A 20,634-nucleotide genomic window follows, 5' to 3' on the forward strand; every position below is an offset into this window, starting at 1 on the left:
GTTTGGAGGCCCTAGATACCTAATGACTTATGGTGGTTCACATTTTATTCATGGTGCTTTTCATAAAATGCTTGCTAAATATGATATTAATCATAGAATTGCATCTCCATATCACCCACAGTCTAGTGGCCAAGTAGAACTAAGTAATAGAGAGCTTAAATTAATTTTGCAAAATGTTGTTAATAGATCTAGAAAGAATTGGTCCAAGAAACTTGATGATGCATTATGGGCTTATAGAACTACATATAAAAATCCTATGGGTATGTCTCCGTATAAAATAGTTTATGAAAAAGCATGTCACTTACCTCTCGAACTAGAACATAAGGCATATCGGGCCATTAAAGAGCTGAATTATGATTTCAAACTTGCCGGTGAGAAGAGGTTATTTGACATCAGCTCGCTTGATGAATGGAGAACTCAAGCCTATGAGAATGACAAACTGTTTAAAGAAAAAGTTAAAAGATGGCATGACAAAAGGATACAAAAGCGTGAATTTAATGTAGGTGCTTATGTTTTGCTATACAACTTTCGTTTAAGACTTTTTGCATGAAAACTTATCTCTAAATGGGAAGGCCCTTACATTATCGAGGAGGTCTATCGTTCCGGTGCCATAAAAATCAACAACTTCGAAGGCACAAGTCCGAAGGTGGTGAACGGTCAAAGGATCAAACATTATATCTCAGGTAATCCCATAAATGTTGAAACCAATGTGATTGAAACCGTAACCCCGGAGGAATACATAAGGGACACTTTCCAGAACGTTTCAGACTCCGAAAAGGAATAGGTATGTGTACGGTAAGTAAACCGACCCCAAAACAGTTCTAATAGTATTTTTTTTCTCCATTTTGGAATATTTAAGAAAATAGGGGAAAAAAAGAAGTAGTCCGAAGAGGACACGAGGCATCCACGAGGGTGGAGGGTTCGCCCTACCCCCCTGGGGGCACCCCCTGCCTCGTGGGCACCTTGTGTGCTCTCTAGACTCCATTTTCTTGCATGATACTTCTTTTGGTCGGTAAAAAATCATTATATAATCTCCCAAAGGTTTTGACCACCGTACCACGATGAAATCCTCTGTTTTTGTTTTGAGTTGTTTCTGTCGCAGATTTGAGCAAGATGTCTTCTCAAGAGTCAGTAGGGGAGAGTCGGGTGTCTCATCCGACACCGGGACCAGGAGAAAACAACGATGCTGACAACTTTGGGCCATCAACGGAGGAAGAGATGGAGGCTAATTTGAAAAGGATAGATGCCATGGAGGAAGATCAAGACGTTACTTCTCGCTTTCGAGTCGGATTCATGATGGGGGAACTACAGAGCTCAGCTATTCCAAACTCGGTCATCCCTTCCAATGTTAGATTTCTTTCTTATGAAAATATGAAAAAGAATGTCACTTGTTCTCCAGCATCTATGCAACATCCATGGGTGAAAGGAGCTTTAGCCGTCACGGGTAAGCTCCGTAAGGAAATAATGGACCTCAAGCAGCAAGTCAATAAGCTCGAGGAGGAGAATCGTATCCTGAGGGGCATCATCGCCAAGAATATCACACCACCACCTCCAAAGAAAGAGACATAATCACATGGGCATGGGCACTCCCCTTGGCAACTGCCAAGCTTGGGGGAGATGCCCCGGTATCGTTTCACCATCGCACTCCTATCTTTACCATTTTTCTTAGTTTGATGCTTTTGGTAATATCTTGATCTAGTAGAATAAAGTTTTAGTATGATTTAGTTTTGAGTTTTGCTTTATGATTCCTCTATGTAATCGAGTCTGAGAGCTATATAATAGAGATTAATGTTGAGTCAAGGGCTTGGCTATCCTACTATGATCTAGAGGGAATAAAAGAAAAGGAAAGAACAAAAAGAAATAAAAGAGATCATATTGATCTTATGGAGAGTAATGACTTCACATATAAAGAGTATGATGAATAAAAGTTGTTGAGAGTTGACAAACATAGTTTTGCTCACCATTGCAATTAACAGGAAGTAATAAAGAAAGAGAGATTTTCATATATAAATATACTATCTTGGACATCTTTTATGATTGTCAGCACTCATTAAAATATGACATGCTAAAGAGTTGATGTTGGACAAGGAACACAACGTAATGGGTTATGTTTTCTTATATCCAAAAAAAGTATGTTGTCATGGATCTTCCAACATGTTGAGCTTGCCTTTCCCCTTCATGCTAGCCAAATTCTTTGCACCAAGTAGAGATACTACTTGTGCTTTCGAATATCCTTAAACCCAATTTTGCCATGAGAGTCCACCATATCTACCTATGGATTGAGTAAGATCCTTCAAGTAAGTTGTCATTGTTGTATGCAATAAAAATTGCTCTCTAAATATGTATGACTTATTAGTGTGGAGAAAATAAGCTTTATACGATCTTGTGATATGGAAGAAATAAAAGCGACGGACTGCATAATAAAGGTCCATATCATAAGTGGCAATATAAAGTGACATTCTTTTGCATTAAGATTTCGTGCATCCAACCATAAAAGCACACGACAACCTCTGCTTCCCTCTGCGAAGGGCCTGTCTTTTACTTTTGTCTTATACCTTATGCAAGAGTCATGGTGATCTTCACCTTTCCTTTTTACATTTTATCCTTTGGCAAGCACCTCGTGTTGGAAAGATCCTGATATATATATTCAATTGGATGTAAGTTAGCATAAACTATTATTGTTGACATTACCCTTGAGGTAAAAGGTTGGGAGGCAACACTATAAGCCCCTATCTTTCTCTGTGTCCGATTAAAACTCCATACCCATAAGTATTGCGTGAGTGTTAGCAATTGTAAAAGACTAAATGATAGTTGAGTATGTGGACTTGCTGAAAAGCTCTTACATTGACTCTTTCCAATATTATGATAAATTGCAATTGCTTCAATGACTGAGTTTATAGTTTGTTAGTTCTCAATGAAGTTTCTGATTCATACTTAACATTGTGGATAGATTGTTACTTGAGCATAAGAAATCATATGACAAAATTTATATATGTTGCTGTTATAAGAATGACCATGATGCACTCATGTCCGTATTTTATTTTATCGACACCTTTATCTCTAAACATGTGGACATATTTTTCGATTTCGTCTTCTGCTTGACGAAAAGCGAGGTCTAAGCTTGGGGGAGTTGATACGTCCATTTTGCATCATGCTTTTATATCGATATTTATGGCATTATGGACTGTTATTACACGTTATGTCACAATACTTATGCCTATTCTCTCTTATTTTACAAGGTTTACATGAAGAGGGACAATGTCGGCAGCTGGAATTCTAGGCAGGAAAAGGAGCAAATATTAGAGACCTATTCTGCACAACTCCCAAAGTCCTAAAACTCCACGGAAGTTATTTTTGGAATTAATAAAAAATATTGAGCGAAGAAAATACCAAAGGGGGCCCACACCCTGGCCACGAGGGTGAGGGGCAGGCCCTACCCCCCTGGGCGCGCCCCCCTGCCTCGTGGGCCACCTGGCAGGACTCCGGTGCCCATCTTCTGCTATATGAAGTCTTTTACCCTGGAAAAAATCATAAGCAAGCTTTCGAGACGAAAGACCACCGCCACGAGGCGGAACCTTGGCGAAACCAATCTAGGGATCCGACGGAGCTGTTCTGCCAGGGAAACATCCCTCTGGGAGGGGGAAATCGTCATCACCATCGATCCTCTCATCGGGAGGGGGTCAATCACCATCAACATCTTCACCAGCACCATCTCCTTTCAAACCCTAGTTCATCTCTTGTATCCAATCTTTGTCCCAAAACCTCAGATTGGTACCTGTCGGTTGCTAGTAGTGTTGATTACTCCTTGTAGTTGATGCTAGTTGGTTTATTCGGTGGAAGATTATCTGTTCAGATCCTATATGCATATTAATACCCCTCTGATTATGAACATGAATAAGATTTGTGAGTAGTTACGTTTGTTCCTGAGGACATGCATGGGAGAAGTCTTGCTATAAGTAGTCATGTGAATTTGGTATTCGTTCGATATTTTGATGAGATGTATGTTGTCTCTCCTCTAGTGGTGTTATGTGAACGTGGACTACATGACACTTCACCATTGTTTGGGCCTAGAGGAAGGCATTGGGAAGTAATAAGTAGATGATGGGTTGCTAGAGTGACAGATGCTTAAACCCTAGTTTATGAGTTGCTTCGTAAGGGGCTGATTTGGATCCATATGTTTCATGCTATGGTTAGGTTTATCTTAATACTTCTTTTATACTTGCGGATGCTTGCAATAGGGGTCAATCATAAGTGGGATGCTTGTCCAAGAAAGGGCAGTACGTACCCAAGCACCGGTCCACCCACATACCAAATTATCAAAGTAACAAACACGAATCATATGAGCGTGATGAAAACTAGCTTGACGATAATTTCCATGTGTCCTCGGGAGCGCTTTTCTCTATATAAGAACTTGTCCAGGCTTGTCCTTTGCTACAAAAAGGATTGGGCCACCTTGCTGCACCTTATTTACTCTTGTTACTTGTTACCCGTTACGAATTACCTTATCACAAAATTATTTGTTACCGACAATTTCAGTGCTTGCAGAGAAAACCTTACTGAAAACCGCTTGTCATTTCCTTCTGCTTCTTGTTGGGTTCGACACTCTTACTTATCGAAAGGACTATGATAGATCCCCTACACTTATGGGTCATCATCTACCTCGCCGGCCTCGTCCTCGGCTGCGTCAGGACGGCTGCGTCAGGCTCGTTGGCTGCTTCAACTCGGGCGTCGCTGCTCCGTTGGTCGCTCGGGCCTCGCTGCCTGGGCGCCGACGCTGTTTTGGTAGCCTGGTGCCGGTGCTGACAAGCTCATCGCACGACGTCCCACGCTGTTCGTCGTCGCCGGCCTCATCTCGGACTCCGCCACCACCCCGCCTCCACCGAGCGGCGTCACCGACCTCGCGCGCGATCGGCTTGATCACCCGCTCGCCGCCGCGATCCGCCTCATCTACGCCACGCGAACGACCTAGCCTGTCGGTTACGCGTGCCTCCGCAGGTGCCGTGAAGATCATCCCCAAGTTCAGCGCGTCCCTCCACCGATCGAGCAACGGGCTGCCGTTGCATCGCCCCGTCGGGCCACAACGCCACCGCCCCGTGGTTCTCCTCGGGGCTGCATTGACTCGCGCGTCGCCGCTGTGTCGCCCCTACAGACCGTAGTGCTGTGATACGCGATCCCAGCCGCCGCCCCGAGGCCGTCCCCGCAGTTGCACCGACCCACGCTCCGCCCTTGCACTGCTCCTTCGGGCCATAGCGCCGCGGCCCGCGGTCCCCGCCGTCGCGTCGACCTGCCCGCCGCCGCTGCGTCGCCCCTTCGGGCCGTAGCGCCGTGGCCCGAGGTCCACTTCGCCATCCCCATGCGTCGACTTCCTGTGGTATGCGTCGCGCCGTCTCCCTTGGCGCGGGAACGCCACCGTCCGCGCCGGTCTTTGTCACACTGTTAGGGTTCTTCGCCTACTTCAAGCACCGCCACCGCACTCCTAACCTAGCCGTCGCCGTCGTCAGGCCGCCGCCGCCGCTCTACTTTGGCTGCCGCCGCCACTATCCCCGTAGCCGCCGCTGCCGCCTGTCCATCTTCTTCGTCTTCGTCCAGCACCAGCTCGTCGCCAGCGTCGCCGTCATATACCCCAACCACTTCGTCTACTCCGACAACCGCGAGCGACATTGGCCCCGCGCCGATTGGCGCCGCAACCGTCGTCGAGTCCTTCTCTGCTGGCCTCTCCAACTTCTTCGACATGGCGTACAGCTCGTGCAGGTCCCAGTTTACGCATGTCCGGTGCTGGCAACACCACGGCGTGCCTTCGTCCACGACGTGTCCCCAGGCCTGGCAAACCTGGTGCGGCGCTTCGTCAACTTTGTCTTTGTCCGTCTATGCATGCCCCGTGCTAGCAACACCGACGTGTGCCTTCGTCTATGATGTGTCCCCGGGGTTGGCAACCCTGATGCGACGCGTTGTCAACATCATCTACTTCCTGGCGCATCACTACTTCGACACCACTGCGCCCATGACTAACTCGGCGCCTCCTTGCGCCCGGGGCTCCACGACGACTTCCTCGACACCGGTCACCCCGACTTGACATCGACCACGACATTCTTCGCACGGCTACCTCGACCACGACTCCACCACCCATGCTCTCGGCTACATCGACAAAGGCACAAAGGGCTACCGCCTGCTAGAGCAACCTCGTCGGTTTTCACTCCAGCCACGACTCCACAATGCATCGACCGTTACGACTATGAGGGGGTGTCCATCGACTTGCCTTCGGATTATTCTACAGTCTCACCGTCTACGTCGCTACCGTTATGACTGCGGGGAATGTTGAGTATAAGATTATTAGGAAGTATAGGATAGACTAGGATTTGATCCTGCCTTGTCTTGTACTTCAAGTTGGTCATTGTACTTCTATATATATGCCCACGAGGCTCAAGCAATACGATGAAATATTCCACCAAATCTCTCTCCCCCGTCTAACACTCCTCTTTCCTTGTTTAGGTATGTGCCATCTCAGCTAAAGTGCCTAAATCGGGAAACAATCGCTGCACCTGTGATACCTGCTGAAATGCTGATTCAGTGGCAAAAGTACGTGGCCGCGTGCGTCCACGCGTAAACCGGAGGTTCGTCGCCAAAGGCTGCAACTGTTCATCAAATTCTCTCCCATCATCGATCCATGTAGAGCCACCCGACATGTATGCAGATGGCCGGCGCGATTCGGCATGACAATCAACTTAGGGATATCAGACGACGAAACCAATACTAGTTAGTAAAGTATCTTAGGCATCACATGATAATTGGATCGGAATATCATGATCCACATGCCATGAGTTCTGCGACATGTTAATATAACCTGCTCGCGTTCCTTGAGCACATAAACTACGCTTGACGTGATACTACCACGTAGTATCAAACGCGGCGGCCAGGCTATAGCCAGCTGAGTATTTTGGACAACTCCAAACACAATCCACCTGTTGTTTCTTTTTACCAAAGATCATGTGAATTATAGTCGACCATGTTACACATCAAGAGCTATTGTACACGGTCAGGTTGATTTTTTTTGACAAAAGAAATATATTAATATCACGAAAATACACAACGACAAGTCATAATGATTGATTATTATGAAGCTGCACATTTCCACACAGACATGACGCTGGAGAGAAAAGAATACAAACTGCCACTGAATCTTTGAGGAAATACACACTGGTCTTTGAGGAAATCGACGTTGTCTTCCATCTATAATCCTCAGCGGCGCGTCGTGTGTGAGGCTCAATGCCCCCTCTTGACTTCCAAGACATCACTGGAGCTAGGGAAACATTATTGACACAACTCAGAAAATAAGAGTTAGAGGATGACGTTATGTTCCATGAGATAGGAAAAGGGTAAATTGAAATACAAATATTTTTCGTTCTCGCCTTTTTATTGCAGTTCGGTGACAACATTTGGCAACCCCAACCTCCCAATTTTACTTTCACAAAACGTGATAGCAAACTTAGGCCATCTCCACCCGGACTGGGAAAATATGGGCCCCCATTTGTTCGTTGGGGTCGGCTCTTATTTGTCCGCCCTACAACGACACCCCCTATTTGCCCGCCCCCAAATCCTTACACATTCATGCTCGTAGATCACAGATACGACATTCGATAGCAACCAATATACAACACGACATACTTCGCACATATCACTGGGGAGTTCATAAATATAATAGCATAGTTCATAGCATAGCACCGGACATACTACAACTATTAGTTCATCACTACTTCATACTAGAAAGGGGAAGCGAAAATGTATCACAGACGCGGGCCCTGCCTTGCCATTGGCTTCGCCACTCCGTAGTATACGTCGAAGACGGCATAGAGGTCGTTGGTGCCAGAGGAGGTGCCTCACATGGGGGCGTCTGTGTCCTGCGATAGGCTAGCACGTGTGACCCAAGATTGCTCCTAGGCGAGGGCAAGGGCACAGGCTTCATCCGTGACCTTCTTCTCAGCTTGCAGCATGATCTCCATACACTGCGGTGCACGTCCAACTCCTTCCTGGCGAGGGAGCATCACTTGATGCCGAGGATGCCATGGTCATCATCGTTTGACGGCATAGACACCAGAGCGGACATGATGCTAGAGAAGGATCTTATGTGCGACCGACATGTACCCACAACCTGGGCGGTTGGGACAGAGAGGGGTCGTTGGAGCCTCCGCGCCCGTGCTATGGGGACATAGTGGATCTGCATTGGTGAAACTACCTGTCGTCGGGCGCATCGCCGTTTCTAGACCCACGCCGGGGTGGCGGGATGTCACCGAGTTGTTGGATCGTGCCTCCACAGCTCTAATGGCGCTTGGTCTCCAATTTGGTAGTGGCGTAGCATGTGGCTGAGGGCAAGCTCATCGTCGTCCGAGGCCGCGACCAACTCGCAATCTACGTCATCGCCAGACCCGGACCCGGTAGGGAGCTCGGCGTGGCCGGAGATGGCTGAACATGGGAGTAGAGGAGGGGGGAGGAGAGTGAAGAGGAGAGGAGTGGAGCATATAGGACTGAGATTTGGGGTTTGATTTATGTCTATAAAGAGGATATTTTGTGAGGCCAGATGCGGACCAGAATAGTCCGGACCAACATGATGGATGTGTCCAAACCGAACGACTCCAAATCCGCCCCATGTATGTGTTGATTTTGGAGTACCGAATAGCTTTGACAAATGAACTGAATATAAAGGTTCCGGTTGAAATGATTTTTTCTTCTCAGAGTAGTGTCTGGACTGTCTGACCGGACAAATAAAAGCTTTGAGGGTCTGGTTAAGATCCTCTTAGACATGCCAATAGCCGTCCTTCAGAGCAACTCCAATGGGGCAACCCAAACGGACGGCGATTTCATCCGCCTTTTGTCCGTTTGAGTCGGCCGCCCGCCTGGCGTCCGTCCTCTTTTAGATATGGATCCGCAGGGCGCCCAACGCACCGATTCATATGTGCCGGCGTGGCTGCCTATATTTTTTGCATGATTGCATAGTTCAAAATAATATCATTTTGGACCGAGTAAAATAGCATAGTTTATTACAAGCTAAATGAAAGTAAAAAGGTCTCACATAGCTCTCACATAGTTTTGCAAAACAAATAAAAGAAGATACATCTATTGGTTGCCAACATGAGCCCACATATGCTTAACCAAATCATTTTGCAGTTGCACGCGAGTTTCCCAATCACGCATGTCTTCATGAAATTAGATGAATTGTTCAAACGTTGCCGCTACTCCATGCTCAAGCACAACATTCTCACCCTGAAATTGAAAACCTTGATCATACAGACGTTCCGGGCGCTCGTCCTCTACGATCATATTATGCATGATCACACAAGCAGTCATCACCTCCCACAGTTTCCGCGTGCTCCAGGTATTAGTAGGATACCGAACAATGCCCCATCGAGATTGCAAAACACCAAAGGCACGCTCGACATCCTTCCTAGCACTCTCTTGCTCTTGGGCAAATCTTTTCCTCTTCTCTCCGACAGGGTTGGGTATTGTCTTGACAATAGTGGTCCACTGAGGATAGATACCGTCACCCAGATAGTAACATTTGTCGTAGGTGTGGCCGTTGACAGGAAAGTTCACCGGTGGGCTGTTGCCTTTGGCAAGCCTAGCAAACACCAGCGAGCTCTGAAGCATGTTGATATCATTGTGTGATCTGGCCATGCCAAAGAAAGGGTGCCAGATCCAGATATCTTGAGACGCCACGGCCTCAGTACGACAGTGCAAGCCCTAACATGGCCCTTATACTGCCCTTGCCAAGCAGAAGGGCAGTTCTTTCACTCCCAATGCATGCAGTCTATACTACCAAGCATCCCTGGGAAGCCCCTGCTGGCATTCATCGCCAACAAACGGGTTGTATCTTCAGTAGTCGGCTCTCTCAAGTACTCAGGGCCAAACACAGCAATAACAGCCTTGCAAAACTTATACAGGGACTCTAGGCAAGTAGACTTGCTCATACGGGCGTACTCGTCAATAAGATCACCGGGCACTCCGTATGCAAGCATTCGGATGGCGGCAGTGCATTTCTGATAAGAGGAAAAACCAATCTTGCCAACGGCATCCTCTTTGCACTCGAAATAGTCATCATAGCCGACCACCCCCTCTCTAATACGGTTGAAGATATGCCTACTCATACGAAAACGACGGCGGAATTTCTGATGTTTGAACAACGGGTTTGTTGTATCAAAGTAGTCCTTCCAAAGAAGGAAATGCCCGCTCTCTCGGTTGTGATTCAACGCCGGAAGGTGGCCCGGAATGGAGCCACGGAACAATGGCCGCTGGCTGTTGAGGTGGACCAACACGGCAGCCAATATCTCCTCCTCGTCATCGGAGGACGAATCATCGGAGTCGCAAAGGAAATTGTGAAAAAAGAACTCATCGACGGAGTCCATTTTGTACCTTGGCAAACTGTCGAACAGCTTGCGGGCTTCGGCGAAGGAGACGGCCGGCGAAGGGAGTCGCGGCGCGCATGGACCAGCTGCTGTCCTACCGGCGTCCGACGAGCGTGTCGGCTTCCGACGAGCGTGCCAGTGAGGATCTGTCCGGGCAGCGAGGCGGCTTCTTGGTCGGGGGCGGTTGTGTGGTGGTGGTGGGGGGGGGGGGAAGCAGTCGGTTCCCGGCGGCAAGACGGTGGCGGCGGGCAACGTGGGAGTGGGCGGCGTAGCTGGGCGGATGTGGAGGCCCAGGCAGCTGGCACACTCGTCGGCAAAAAAATGGACGGTGGCGTCAGCGACGGAAGAGGAGGGCGTGGGTTGTTGTTGGATTGAGGAGGACGATGTGACACAGACCAGCGGGGCCGGGGGAGGAGAGGGACGAGTGTGTGCGCGTCCGTCACATGTCCGCACCGACACAAATCCGGCTTAAAAATGGACCGGGAATGGGTTGTCCGCGGACGAAAAGCTCCCATTGGAGTTGCTCTCAGAAAGTTTTTTCTGAATTAGAAAAGTGTTTTATTTTGTTGTACTAGTTAGCATCATCTCTACTCCTAATGGACGGATTGGTTTAATAGTCCCCCCCACTTTCAACCGGTTTATTTTCAATCGGTTTTTCTTCGTCCCACCTCCCACCAGCCCCTCCCACCGCTTTTTCTCTTTTCTCGTCTGACCGTCAATACCCAACGTATTTATGGTAATCAATCATAATTAATCCACGTATAGTAATAAATCAATCCAGGTATGGTAAGGCCATAACTCAGGAAATTTTGAATATGGTAATTATATGGTAATAAATTTAAATTACCCCAAAGGCTATCAATCCAGGTATGGTAAGGCCATAAATTGGGAAATATCGAATATGGTAATAAATTTAAATTACCACCAGGTATGGTAAGGCTATCCACGTATAGTAATAAATCATATAGTAATAAATCATAATTAATCCACATATAGTAATAAATCAATCCAGGTATGGTAAGGTCATAACTCAGGAAATTTTGAATATGGTAATTATATGGTAATAAATGTAAATTACCCCAAAGGCTATCAATCCAGGTATGGTAAGGCCATAACTCGGGAAATATCGAATATGGTAATAAATTTAAATTACCACCAGGTATGGTAAGGCTATCGATCCAGGTTTGGCACGCCCTCACCTGATCACCTATCACAATCTCTAGCCCCACGCACGCACCAAAGAACCCACCCGGCACCAAACGCAGCTCCTCTCGATCCCCTCGAGTAAACGCCGCCACCGTCGTGCGATCTTCCTGACACAGACGCCGTCGCCGCCTCCTTCCCACCTACGGCGTCCCCCACGTCCATGGTGACGGTGCTCGCGTCCTACACTGACCCTCCGCCTCATATAGGTTGGTCGTTGATGGAGTGGGATGTGCCGCTGTGGTTTGGGGAGGCGCAATCACGATCTGGTTGGGATCTCAGTGTGGACTCGTTCTCTACGATGAAGGATGGCGCTGCCTCCCTGGCAAATGGGATCGGAGGAAGGGGCTCTACGTCGTGAATGTCGGCGAGGCAGCGGCCGAAGGCGAGCCCGACGGTGAGCATGGGTGTTCGTCCCATGAAATAGGCGGCCACGGAGGGCGGATCTGAGGCCACCCCAATCACCGGTGGCCCTTCCTCCCATCGCTCATCGCCTCCATTCTCTCTCTCCTCTAAATCTTTGTCGCCCCTGCCTGATTCTGGCCGACGCCATCCGGCTCTCGCATCGACCACCACCAGCACGGCTGCGGACGAGGCGCAACCGCAGACGCCGCCGCCGCCATCCTCATCCACCTCCTCCACCATCCTTCCCAGCCGTCGTCGGGGGCACCCGCCATCTGCGCTCTAGCCCACCCGCTCCCTCCTATTCCCTCCCCCTGCCTGCCAGCCCCATGATCCATCGCACAGATGACAGGTACTACAGCGACCTCCTCCCCAGCGGATCCGGCCTCCTCCGATGGAGATCCATCCTGGGCACCGCCTTATTCTCATGCGTGCACGTCTATATCAACGTCTCATTCCACCTCACCTGAGCCTTTACCTTCCCACCTCTGCTTCAGATCCACATCACTTTGCAAGGTATGTGCTTGATTGTTCCGAACTGGATCGATGGATTATGCAAGGTACTTTGGGTGTCGTCATTGACGGCAATTGTCACGCCATGCTATAATCGGAGGGGTCCCTCATCGATGATTAGGGTCTTCCGAACTGCACGAGCTCCATTGAGAAGGATGTTTTTAATTCTGGTTTTGCCTACATGCTTTCTTTGCCTATATCTACTTAGCTAATGTCTTCTTATAGATAGTAGCTGCTGAAGTGGTGATCAAAGTTGTTCACTATAAGGAAACAACCATGATAACAAAAGTGTATATTCCCTGACCTTTGACCTGAAATACTTTTTCATTAGAAACTTGCAACAGCCAGGCATTGAAATTAGCAACAGCTTCGTACGTACTGAACTAATTTGCAGCAACACGTACTGAACTAAGTTAGGTTATGCTCATCGTTCCAACATGCTTAGTGATAACCACCTAGCAAGCTGATCAAACATGAAAAAATTGAAGTGCTACTGGTAATCGTACTATTCTGAATATGAAAATCTATTTAATTGGCTCTTCTCTAATTGTACACTTGCATAAATCTCAGATCTTGCAAATTACAGTATAACCATAAAAGTCATGCTTTGACTCCTATAGGGCCTTTTGCACTTTAATATGACTAATAATTTGCCTTAATATCACAGATTGTATTACTACCTTTCTAAGTGAATGACATTCAAGAAGGTCATTAAATAAAACCAAGAAATCCTTCTGGTATTGAAGTGTAGGAAAGTTGCGACTATAAAACCAAAAGGTTATATTTACGTTTATTAGAGAAGGTTCTTTACTTTTTATAGGAAAACACAAAATGTTGCGATGTAGAGTCTAGGTGGTGGGCCTCCTTGATCCACTTGGTGGATGAGGGCGACTCCGGTCCTGGCACCCATAGTGCCAGCGATCCAAAAATCATAGGGCCTGGATATAGCTCTAGCAGACGTATGCGGCTTGCGCATCGAGCTTGGTCGTCTCGAGCATGGAGATAGGCGAGTTGTAGACCAAGAGCTGGTACAGAGATAGGCGAGTTGTAGACAAGAGCTGGTGGGCAGCAAGAAACGCATGCACACCAAAGAACAAATCTGAGTCACATGCCTACTTCTATTGGTTTCTACAAAGAGCGGCTAGCTTAGATCTTAGACCAGTCGGTCACTGTCGAGGTCGCCAAGGTGATCTTACAGCACCGCCGTGGGGATTTCTCATGATTTTATGTAGGCAAGCCGCAAGCGGTGGTGGTGATTGGCTGGGTGGTGTCGCTGCCTTGGGAAGAGACGAAGTGATGGTAAAAGTAAGCAGGATCCGATGATTCTTCCGTGGGGATAGCCAAAGTCAAGATGTCGACTACAGACTCGTCGCAGACTTGCAGTGAACCTGGATGCGGCGAGCCTGATTTGTGGATCGATGGCGGGTCTTGACTTTGTTAGGCCGGGATTGGATGGTTGCGGAGGGTGGTGTGCTTGGTTGGGTTCCCATGGAAGAATGTGGCCTCCTCGTGGATCTGGTCATGCCCATCCTAGAGAACATTGTGTTCCTAGCTCCCTCGAGGAGCAAGGACAGTGCAAGCGGCAGCAGGGGGTAGGGTAGATGTGGGGAGGGATGTCGGCGGCTGCTCGAGGTCATCATGATGAAACCCTTGACGTCCCATCTTTATCAATGGAAGTGGAAGAGCACGAAGTCGAGATTGGATAGGAGTTTGAGTTCTTTTTGGCACCGATCGGTTCCCCACTTTAGAGATGTATTTTTTTGCGTGCGAGCAAACAGTGGGTTGATTCTAAAAGGGATAGGCACTTTTCAACAGAAGTGCATGACGGACCAAAAATATGACCTCATTTTATTCGTTTGATAGATATCGTATTATTCGTTGTTGTTCGTTCGGTGAAATTTTCTAATATTTGATTGTTGTGTTTCTAATTAGAGCACCCCATAATCATCCAATATGATGGGATAATAAATGAAAGATACTGATTATAAATTTTGAAGAGCCCGTGACAACGCACAGGCGTTATACTAGTATGATCATTGGATCGGAATATCGTGACCCACGAGGCACGAGTTCCGCTACATGTTAATATAACCTTCTCGCGTTCCTTGAGCACATAAACTATTCTTGACGTGATACCCACTTACCCAGTCAGCATCAAACAAAGAGATCAGACGTGAGATGGGAAAAATAAGTGTGAATGAAATATTTTGAATTTGCCTTTCTCCCTTTATAAAGCAAAGCCCTGGGAGCACACAATTACACCACAACACACACAGCGAAACAAACAGAGCTCCTGCATCTCCAAGGAGCGGAAGGATAGGATAATGGCTGGTGAGAAGACGGGGCTGGTGCTGCTGGACTTCTGGGTGAGCCCGTTCGCGCAGCGCTGCCGCATTGCGCTGGCCGAGAAGGGCCTGGCCTGCGAGTCCCTGGAGCAGGAGCTTCTGGGCGCCAAGAGCGACCTCCTCCTTGGCTCCAACCCCGTCCACAAGAAGGTCCCACTGTTTTAAATAGCCCGCTATAGCTCCGCTATAGCACGCTATAGCGTTTACACAAGATCTTGCGCTAAGAGACTTTGGTCCAAACAAATGAACAAACATTTTAAATAGCACGCTATAGCTCCGCTATAGCACGCTATAGCATTTGGAAGAGGTCCGCCGCTAAGATGTTTAGCGCGCTATTTAAAACTATGGAAGGTCCCCGTGCTCCTCCACGACGGCCGCGCCGTCTGCGAGTCCCTCGTCATCCTCGAGTACATCGAGGACGCCTTCCCCGGCGCGGCCCCTCTGCTCCTCCCCACCGACCCGCACGCGCGCGCGCAGGCGCGGTTCTGGGCCGACTACGTCGACAAGAGGGTGTACAGCTGCGGGACGCGGCTATGGAAGCTCAAGGGGGAGGAGCGCGCGGCGGCGCGGGCCGACATGCTGGAGACGCTCAGGACGCTGGACGCCGAGCTCGGCGACAAGGCATTCTTCGGCGGTGAGGCGTTCGGGTTCGTGGACGTCACCCTCATACCGCTCACGTCGTGGTTCTACAGCTACGAGAAGCACGGCGGGTTCAGCGTCGAGGAAGAGTGCCCGAGGCTGGCGGAGTGGGCGCGGCGGTGCGGGGAGAGGGAGACCGTGGCCAAGGTCCTGACGCCACCGGAGGAGGTGCACGACTTCATCGGCCTGCTCAAGAAGCACTACGGCCTCGAGTAGTCAGCTGGCTGGTGGATGCGTGGCAAACTGTTTGCTTTCATGGAGTTTGGCTCGAGTCTGCTCTTGTTTGTGTTTAATTTGAGTCTTAGGGCCTGTTCTGATCTCCTCCAACTTCAGAAAACTTCTCAAAAACCAGCTTCTCACGCTAGCTTCTACTCTGCCTGGCGATCGCGATACGTTCGGCTCGATCCATAGCTTCTTCGAGGGCTCCATTGCCTGGCAGCCCAACTAACCAAAATTTGGCCTGTTCGGAGGCATTTGGGCCGACTGAAACAGCCCATTTTGAGGGAGAGAGGAGAGCGAACAGTTTCTTTATGTACCGATTCGTTTTCCTTACGAGCGTCGAGCGAACCGTTTTCTTTAGCGGAAAACCCTATTTGCCGCTCTCTGCGGCGAATTGTCGAGGGATCGCACAGAGAGGAGCGGCGCGAGCTACCGACATGGGCCGGCCCACAGTGCGCCCAACCGGTTTTGGGAACCTTCTAGAAGGTTCCCTGAACCGGGGTTTTTAGCGTTTTTTCTGGTTCTTTTTGGTTTTCTATTTTTCTTAGTTTTTTTCCTTTTCCTTTTCTGTTTCTTTTCTTTTTTAGTTTCTGTTTATTTTCTTGATGTTTTTTTTAAATTTAACAACTTTGCAAAAATTGTTCGCAAATTTATGAAAAATGTTCGCTTTTCAATTTTTGTTCGTGAGTTTCAATAAATGATCCTTTTTTTCAAAATTGTCCATGTTTTCAAATTTGGTTTGCATTCAAAAATGTTTAGGAATTTCAAAAAGTGTTCCAACTTTCCAAATTTGTTCACGGATTTATAAAATGTTCATGTTTTCAAATTTTGTTCACAAATTGAAAAATGTTCGTAAATTCCATAAATTTGTTTGGGAGTTTGAGAAAATGTTCCTGTTCCAAAATTTGTTCACAAATTTCAAAAAATGTTCATATTTACAAGTTTTTTTCAGAGTTTTGAAAAATGTTCCGCTTCCAAAATTGTTTGCAAATTTGAAAAAATGTTTGCTTTCCAAATTTTTTTCTGGGGTTTCAGAAAATGTTCGTGTGCAAAAGTTGTTCGTGTTTCATTTTTTTTTAAATTAGAAAAATTGTTCCTGTTCAGTTTTTTGGTAGTTTAAAAAATGTTTCCGTTCTAAAAAATATGTTTGCCTCTCCAAAATTCGTTCGTGTGTTCAAAAATGTTTGAGTTTTCTCAAAAAAATTGAAAAACAATAAATTTCGCCTTTGATAAAACATTCACGGTTTGTTTTTGAAAAAAAATGTTTTGTGTTCGAATTTTTGAAAGATGTTCGGATCGGCGTTTGAGTTTTCTTAAGGTTTGGCAAATGTTTTATGATCAAGAAATCTAGCTAGCTCAACTGGTTTGAATTGTATCCTCAGAAGCAGCAGATCTAGTGCTCGAGTCCTAGCATTGCATCTTTTTTTATTCCAGCAGTGAGCTACTATTCGCGAGAGAGATGGGCCGGCCCAGTCTCTCGATCCCCTATGCGATTGCTCGACTGCTTGATGCAGAGAGCATCGCATAGGAGCTCTCTTCTTTAGCGGTGGCAGTTCTGTCGTAATATCATCCAACTTCATATTTTCGTTTTTGTGGAGCTGGGCCGACCTCGCTCCATATTTTAACACTACGATCGATTACAGCTTCTCGAAGCCAGTTTCTCGGGCCTAAATCGTTTTGCTCTGCTTCGCTCCAGAATTTTGGGAAGCTAGAAGCGGGAGGAGATCGGAACAGGCCCTTAATGCCATTTGTCTCGTGTTCTACTTTCAAGATGTTTTTTTCAATGTTAAGTTTCATGATGTCGTCCAATGTATTTGCCTATTTGGGACCCCATATATGTGAGGTACTTCAATATATTCTGCTCAAGAAACTTGTGCGCATTTTGCACCTAGTGTCCCACCACGTTTCCTATTTGGTGCATGGGTCGATAGATAGCGACCCAGCGCATACTCTCCCCATGCGCCACGTCCTCGGAATGAGCCGTTCATACTGTTTTTTCCTTTTTTTTATTTTTGTGCCTGGTTATTTCTTTATTTTTTGTCACTTTTTATTCTATTATTTTATTTTCCTTCTTTCCTTTTCCCCTTATTAAAATTAAGTGAAAATTTATTAAATTTTTTGAAGATTTTCAGACCACCTGAATATTTTTTGAAATCAGGAACAATTTTTGCAATTTATGAACAATTTTTGAATTAAGGAATATATTTTTCCAAGTATATAATATACTTTTAGTTCACATTGTTTTTGAATTCATGACCATTTTATAGAATTCAAGAACACTTTTTGAAATTTTGGATTTTTTACGAAGCCATGAACATTATTTTAAAGTCCTGACATTTTTTGAACTATCCATTTTTTGGAGATTTATGAACATTTTTTAAATCATGAACATTTACTGGAATCTTGTACATTTTTTTGAGTATGCGAACATTTTTTGAATACACAATTTTTTTAATCCGCAAAAAATTTATACTTGTTTTAATATGAGGAACCTTTTTTTGAATTCGTGAACAGTTTTTTAAATTTACAAATATTTTTTGGATGCACAAATGTTTTCGTAATTCACAAATTGTTTTGAAATTTGCAACTTTTTTAAAATCCTGAATTGTTTTAAAGAAGGAAAAACAAAAAGGAAAAAGGAAAAACAAAAAGCAAAAGGCAAAAAGATGAAATGAAAACAAAAGCACATGGGTTGGCCCAGAAGCGTGCTGGGGAGCAAGGGCTATTCGTTTACTCATCACCAACAACGCGTTGTGCGCCAAATAGAAGCTCCGTGTCCCACGCACGGGCCAGTTATTGTGAGGTTGTTTTAAATGTTTTACAAACGTGCTATCTATTTAGATGGGCTTGGTCGTTTATCCTAGGCCCATGTAACTAAGGCACATGATCAATCTAGCCGACCTATTCTACTTTAAAAAATCTACCCAACTTATTGCAGTAGGTGGATGAGGGTTCATCCTTCCTGCCGCTTTGTCTTCCGCCGGACGCCGCCACGCCCCATGAAACAACAACCACAATTCCGCATTAAATGTCATCGTTCACCTCATCTCATTACCTCCATTACACTATAGACACAGAAGAAAGTGCTAGATTTTTTCAGTCATCGCATCACATCTCATATTTACAACAATTCTTAACTGCCAAAAAAAACAATTTTTAACTGCAGCCGCCGAGATCAAGTTCCAAATAACACGACCCATCATCAGGGCAAGATTGGGCTCCATGTTGCGCCACCACGCCACGCTTGATGGAACCGACGCATGGTTGCAGCGGTTGTCGGTGCCCCGCATCGGCTTCACTCGGTTGATCGTCTGCAAGGCCTTCACCTCATCGAGGATGCCATCCACACCCCACGCCACCCCGTTGTGGCACCATAAGGAACCTTGTCGTTTTGCGTTGTACATCCCCTCAGACCCGCCTCCCTTTCTTCCTGCCTAGAGCGCAGCAAGGCACTCGACATGCAGTGTTGTGCGAGAGGAACAAGAGGGGCTTTTTGTAGTTGGGCTATTGCTTTTTATATGATGCTTTTTTATATGGACTGCCAAGGATTATGACAAATTGTATGTTGGTCTATTTTCTATCATATTGTATTCGGATTTATTATTTCAAAAACCTAAAAAATACCTTGCTGCATATTTTCTTTACCTATGTTATTTTATGTTTTCGCAAGATCAATTTATCTAATCTCATATAATTTTATGTATCTCATTACCGGGGAGGGATTGACTACCCATCTTACGCGTTGGGTTGTAAGTATTTGTTGTTTGTGTGCAGGATCCATTTACATAGTGTTGCTTGGTTCTCCTATTGGACTGATAAACTTGGTTTCATAACTGAGGGAAATACTTATCGTTGTTGTGCTGCGTCATCCTCTCCTCTTCGGAGAAATACCAACCCAGATACAAGCAATCAGGAAGAATTCCTAGCGCCGTTGGCGCGGAGACATCATCAACATCTATTAGGTTCCTAATGACAAATATCATCTCCTTGCAATTTACATTATTTGCCATTTTTATCTCCCCCGCTTCTAAAAGATTTTTGCGAAAAGCACAAAAATATTTGCCTTATTTTCGTTTGTCTTTTTCACGTCAGATCTGTTGTTTGCTTGCAATTTTGTTTGCGTAGTCACGATGTCACAAGAAAATACCAAATTGTGTGATTTTTATAATAGTAATAATAATGATTTATTAGTACTTTGATTGCTCCTCCCGCCACTTGAAGGAAATATGTCCTAGAGGCAATAATAAAGTTATTATTTATTTCCTTAATTCATGATAAATGTTTATTATTCATGCTAGAATTGTATTAATCAGAAACTTAGTACATGTGTGAATACATAGACAAAATATAGTCCCTAGTATGCCTCTAGTTGACTAGCTCGTTAATCAAAAATGGTTATATTTCCTAACCATATACATGTGTTGTCATTTCATGAATGGGATGACATCATTATGAGAATGATGCGATGGACATGACCCATCCGTTAGCTTAGCATTATGACCGTGTTGTTGGAAATATGCCCTAGAGGCAATAATAAAATGGTTATTATTGTATTTCCTTGTTCATGATAATTATCTATTGTTCATGCTATAATTGTATTAACTGGAACCGTAATATACATGGGTGAATATATAGACCACAACATGTCCCTACTGAGCCTCTAGTTGACTAGCTCGTTGATCAATAGACGGTTATGGTTTCCTGAACATGGACATTGGGTGTCATTGATAACGGGATCACAACATTAGGAGAATGATGTGATGGACAAGACCCAATCCTAAGCATAGCACAAGATCGTGTAGTTCGTTTGCTAAAGCTTTTCAAATGTCAATTATCATTTCCTTAGACCATGAGATTGTGCAACTCCCGGATACCGTAGGAATACTTTAGGTGTACCAAATGTCACAACGTAACTGGGT

The 20,634-nt window shown here is 46.0% G+C and overlaps 1 protein-coding gene across 1 annotated transcript; it reads left to right on the forward strand.

Moving 5' to 3' along the window:
- Positions 1 to 14,836: 14,836 nt before the first annotated feature.
- LOC123065990 (probable glutathione S-transferase GSTU1) lies at positions 14,837 to 15,712 on the forward strand. Its single transcript, XM_044489167.1, has 2 exons — positions 14,837 to 15,007; positions 15,209 to 15,712. Exons 1-2 carry the CDS (start codon positions 14,837 to 14,839, stop codon positions 15,710 to 15,712), a joined length of 675 nt encoding a protein of 224 aa, XP_044345102.1.
- The last annotated feature ends 4,922 nt before the right edge of the window (positions 15,713 to 20,634 follow it).

The sequence above is a fragment of the Triticum aestivum genome, chromosome 3B, assembly GCF_018294505.1.
Source record: "Triticum aestivum cultivar Chinese Spring chromosome 3B, IWGSC CS RefSeq v2.1, whole genome shotgun sequence".
NCBI lineage: Eukaryota > Viridiplantae > Streptophyta > Magnoliopsida > Poales > Poaceae > Triticum > Triticum aestivum.

Bases quoted from the DNA above. Each gene is read 5' to 3' on its own strand.
- LOC123065990 (XM_044489167.1), top strand. From the start codon at position 14,837: ATGGCTGGTGAGAAGACGGGGCTGGTGCTGCTGGACTTCTGGGTGAGC. The intron at 15,008-15,208 runs GTCCCACTGTTT...AAACTATGGAAG, and splicing joins CCAACCCCGTCCACAAGAAG to GTCCCCGTGCTCCTCCACGA.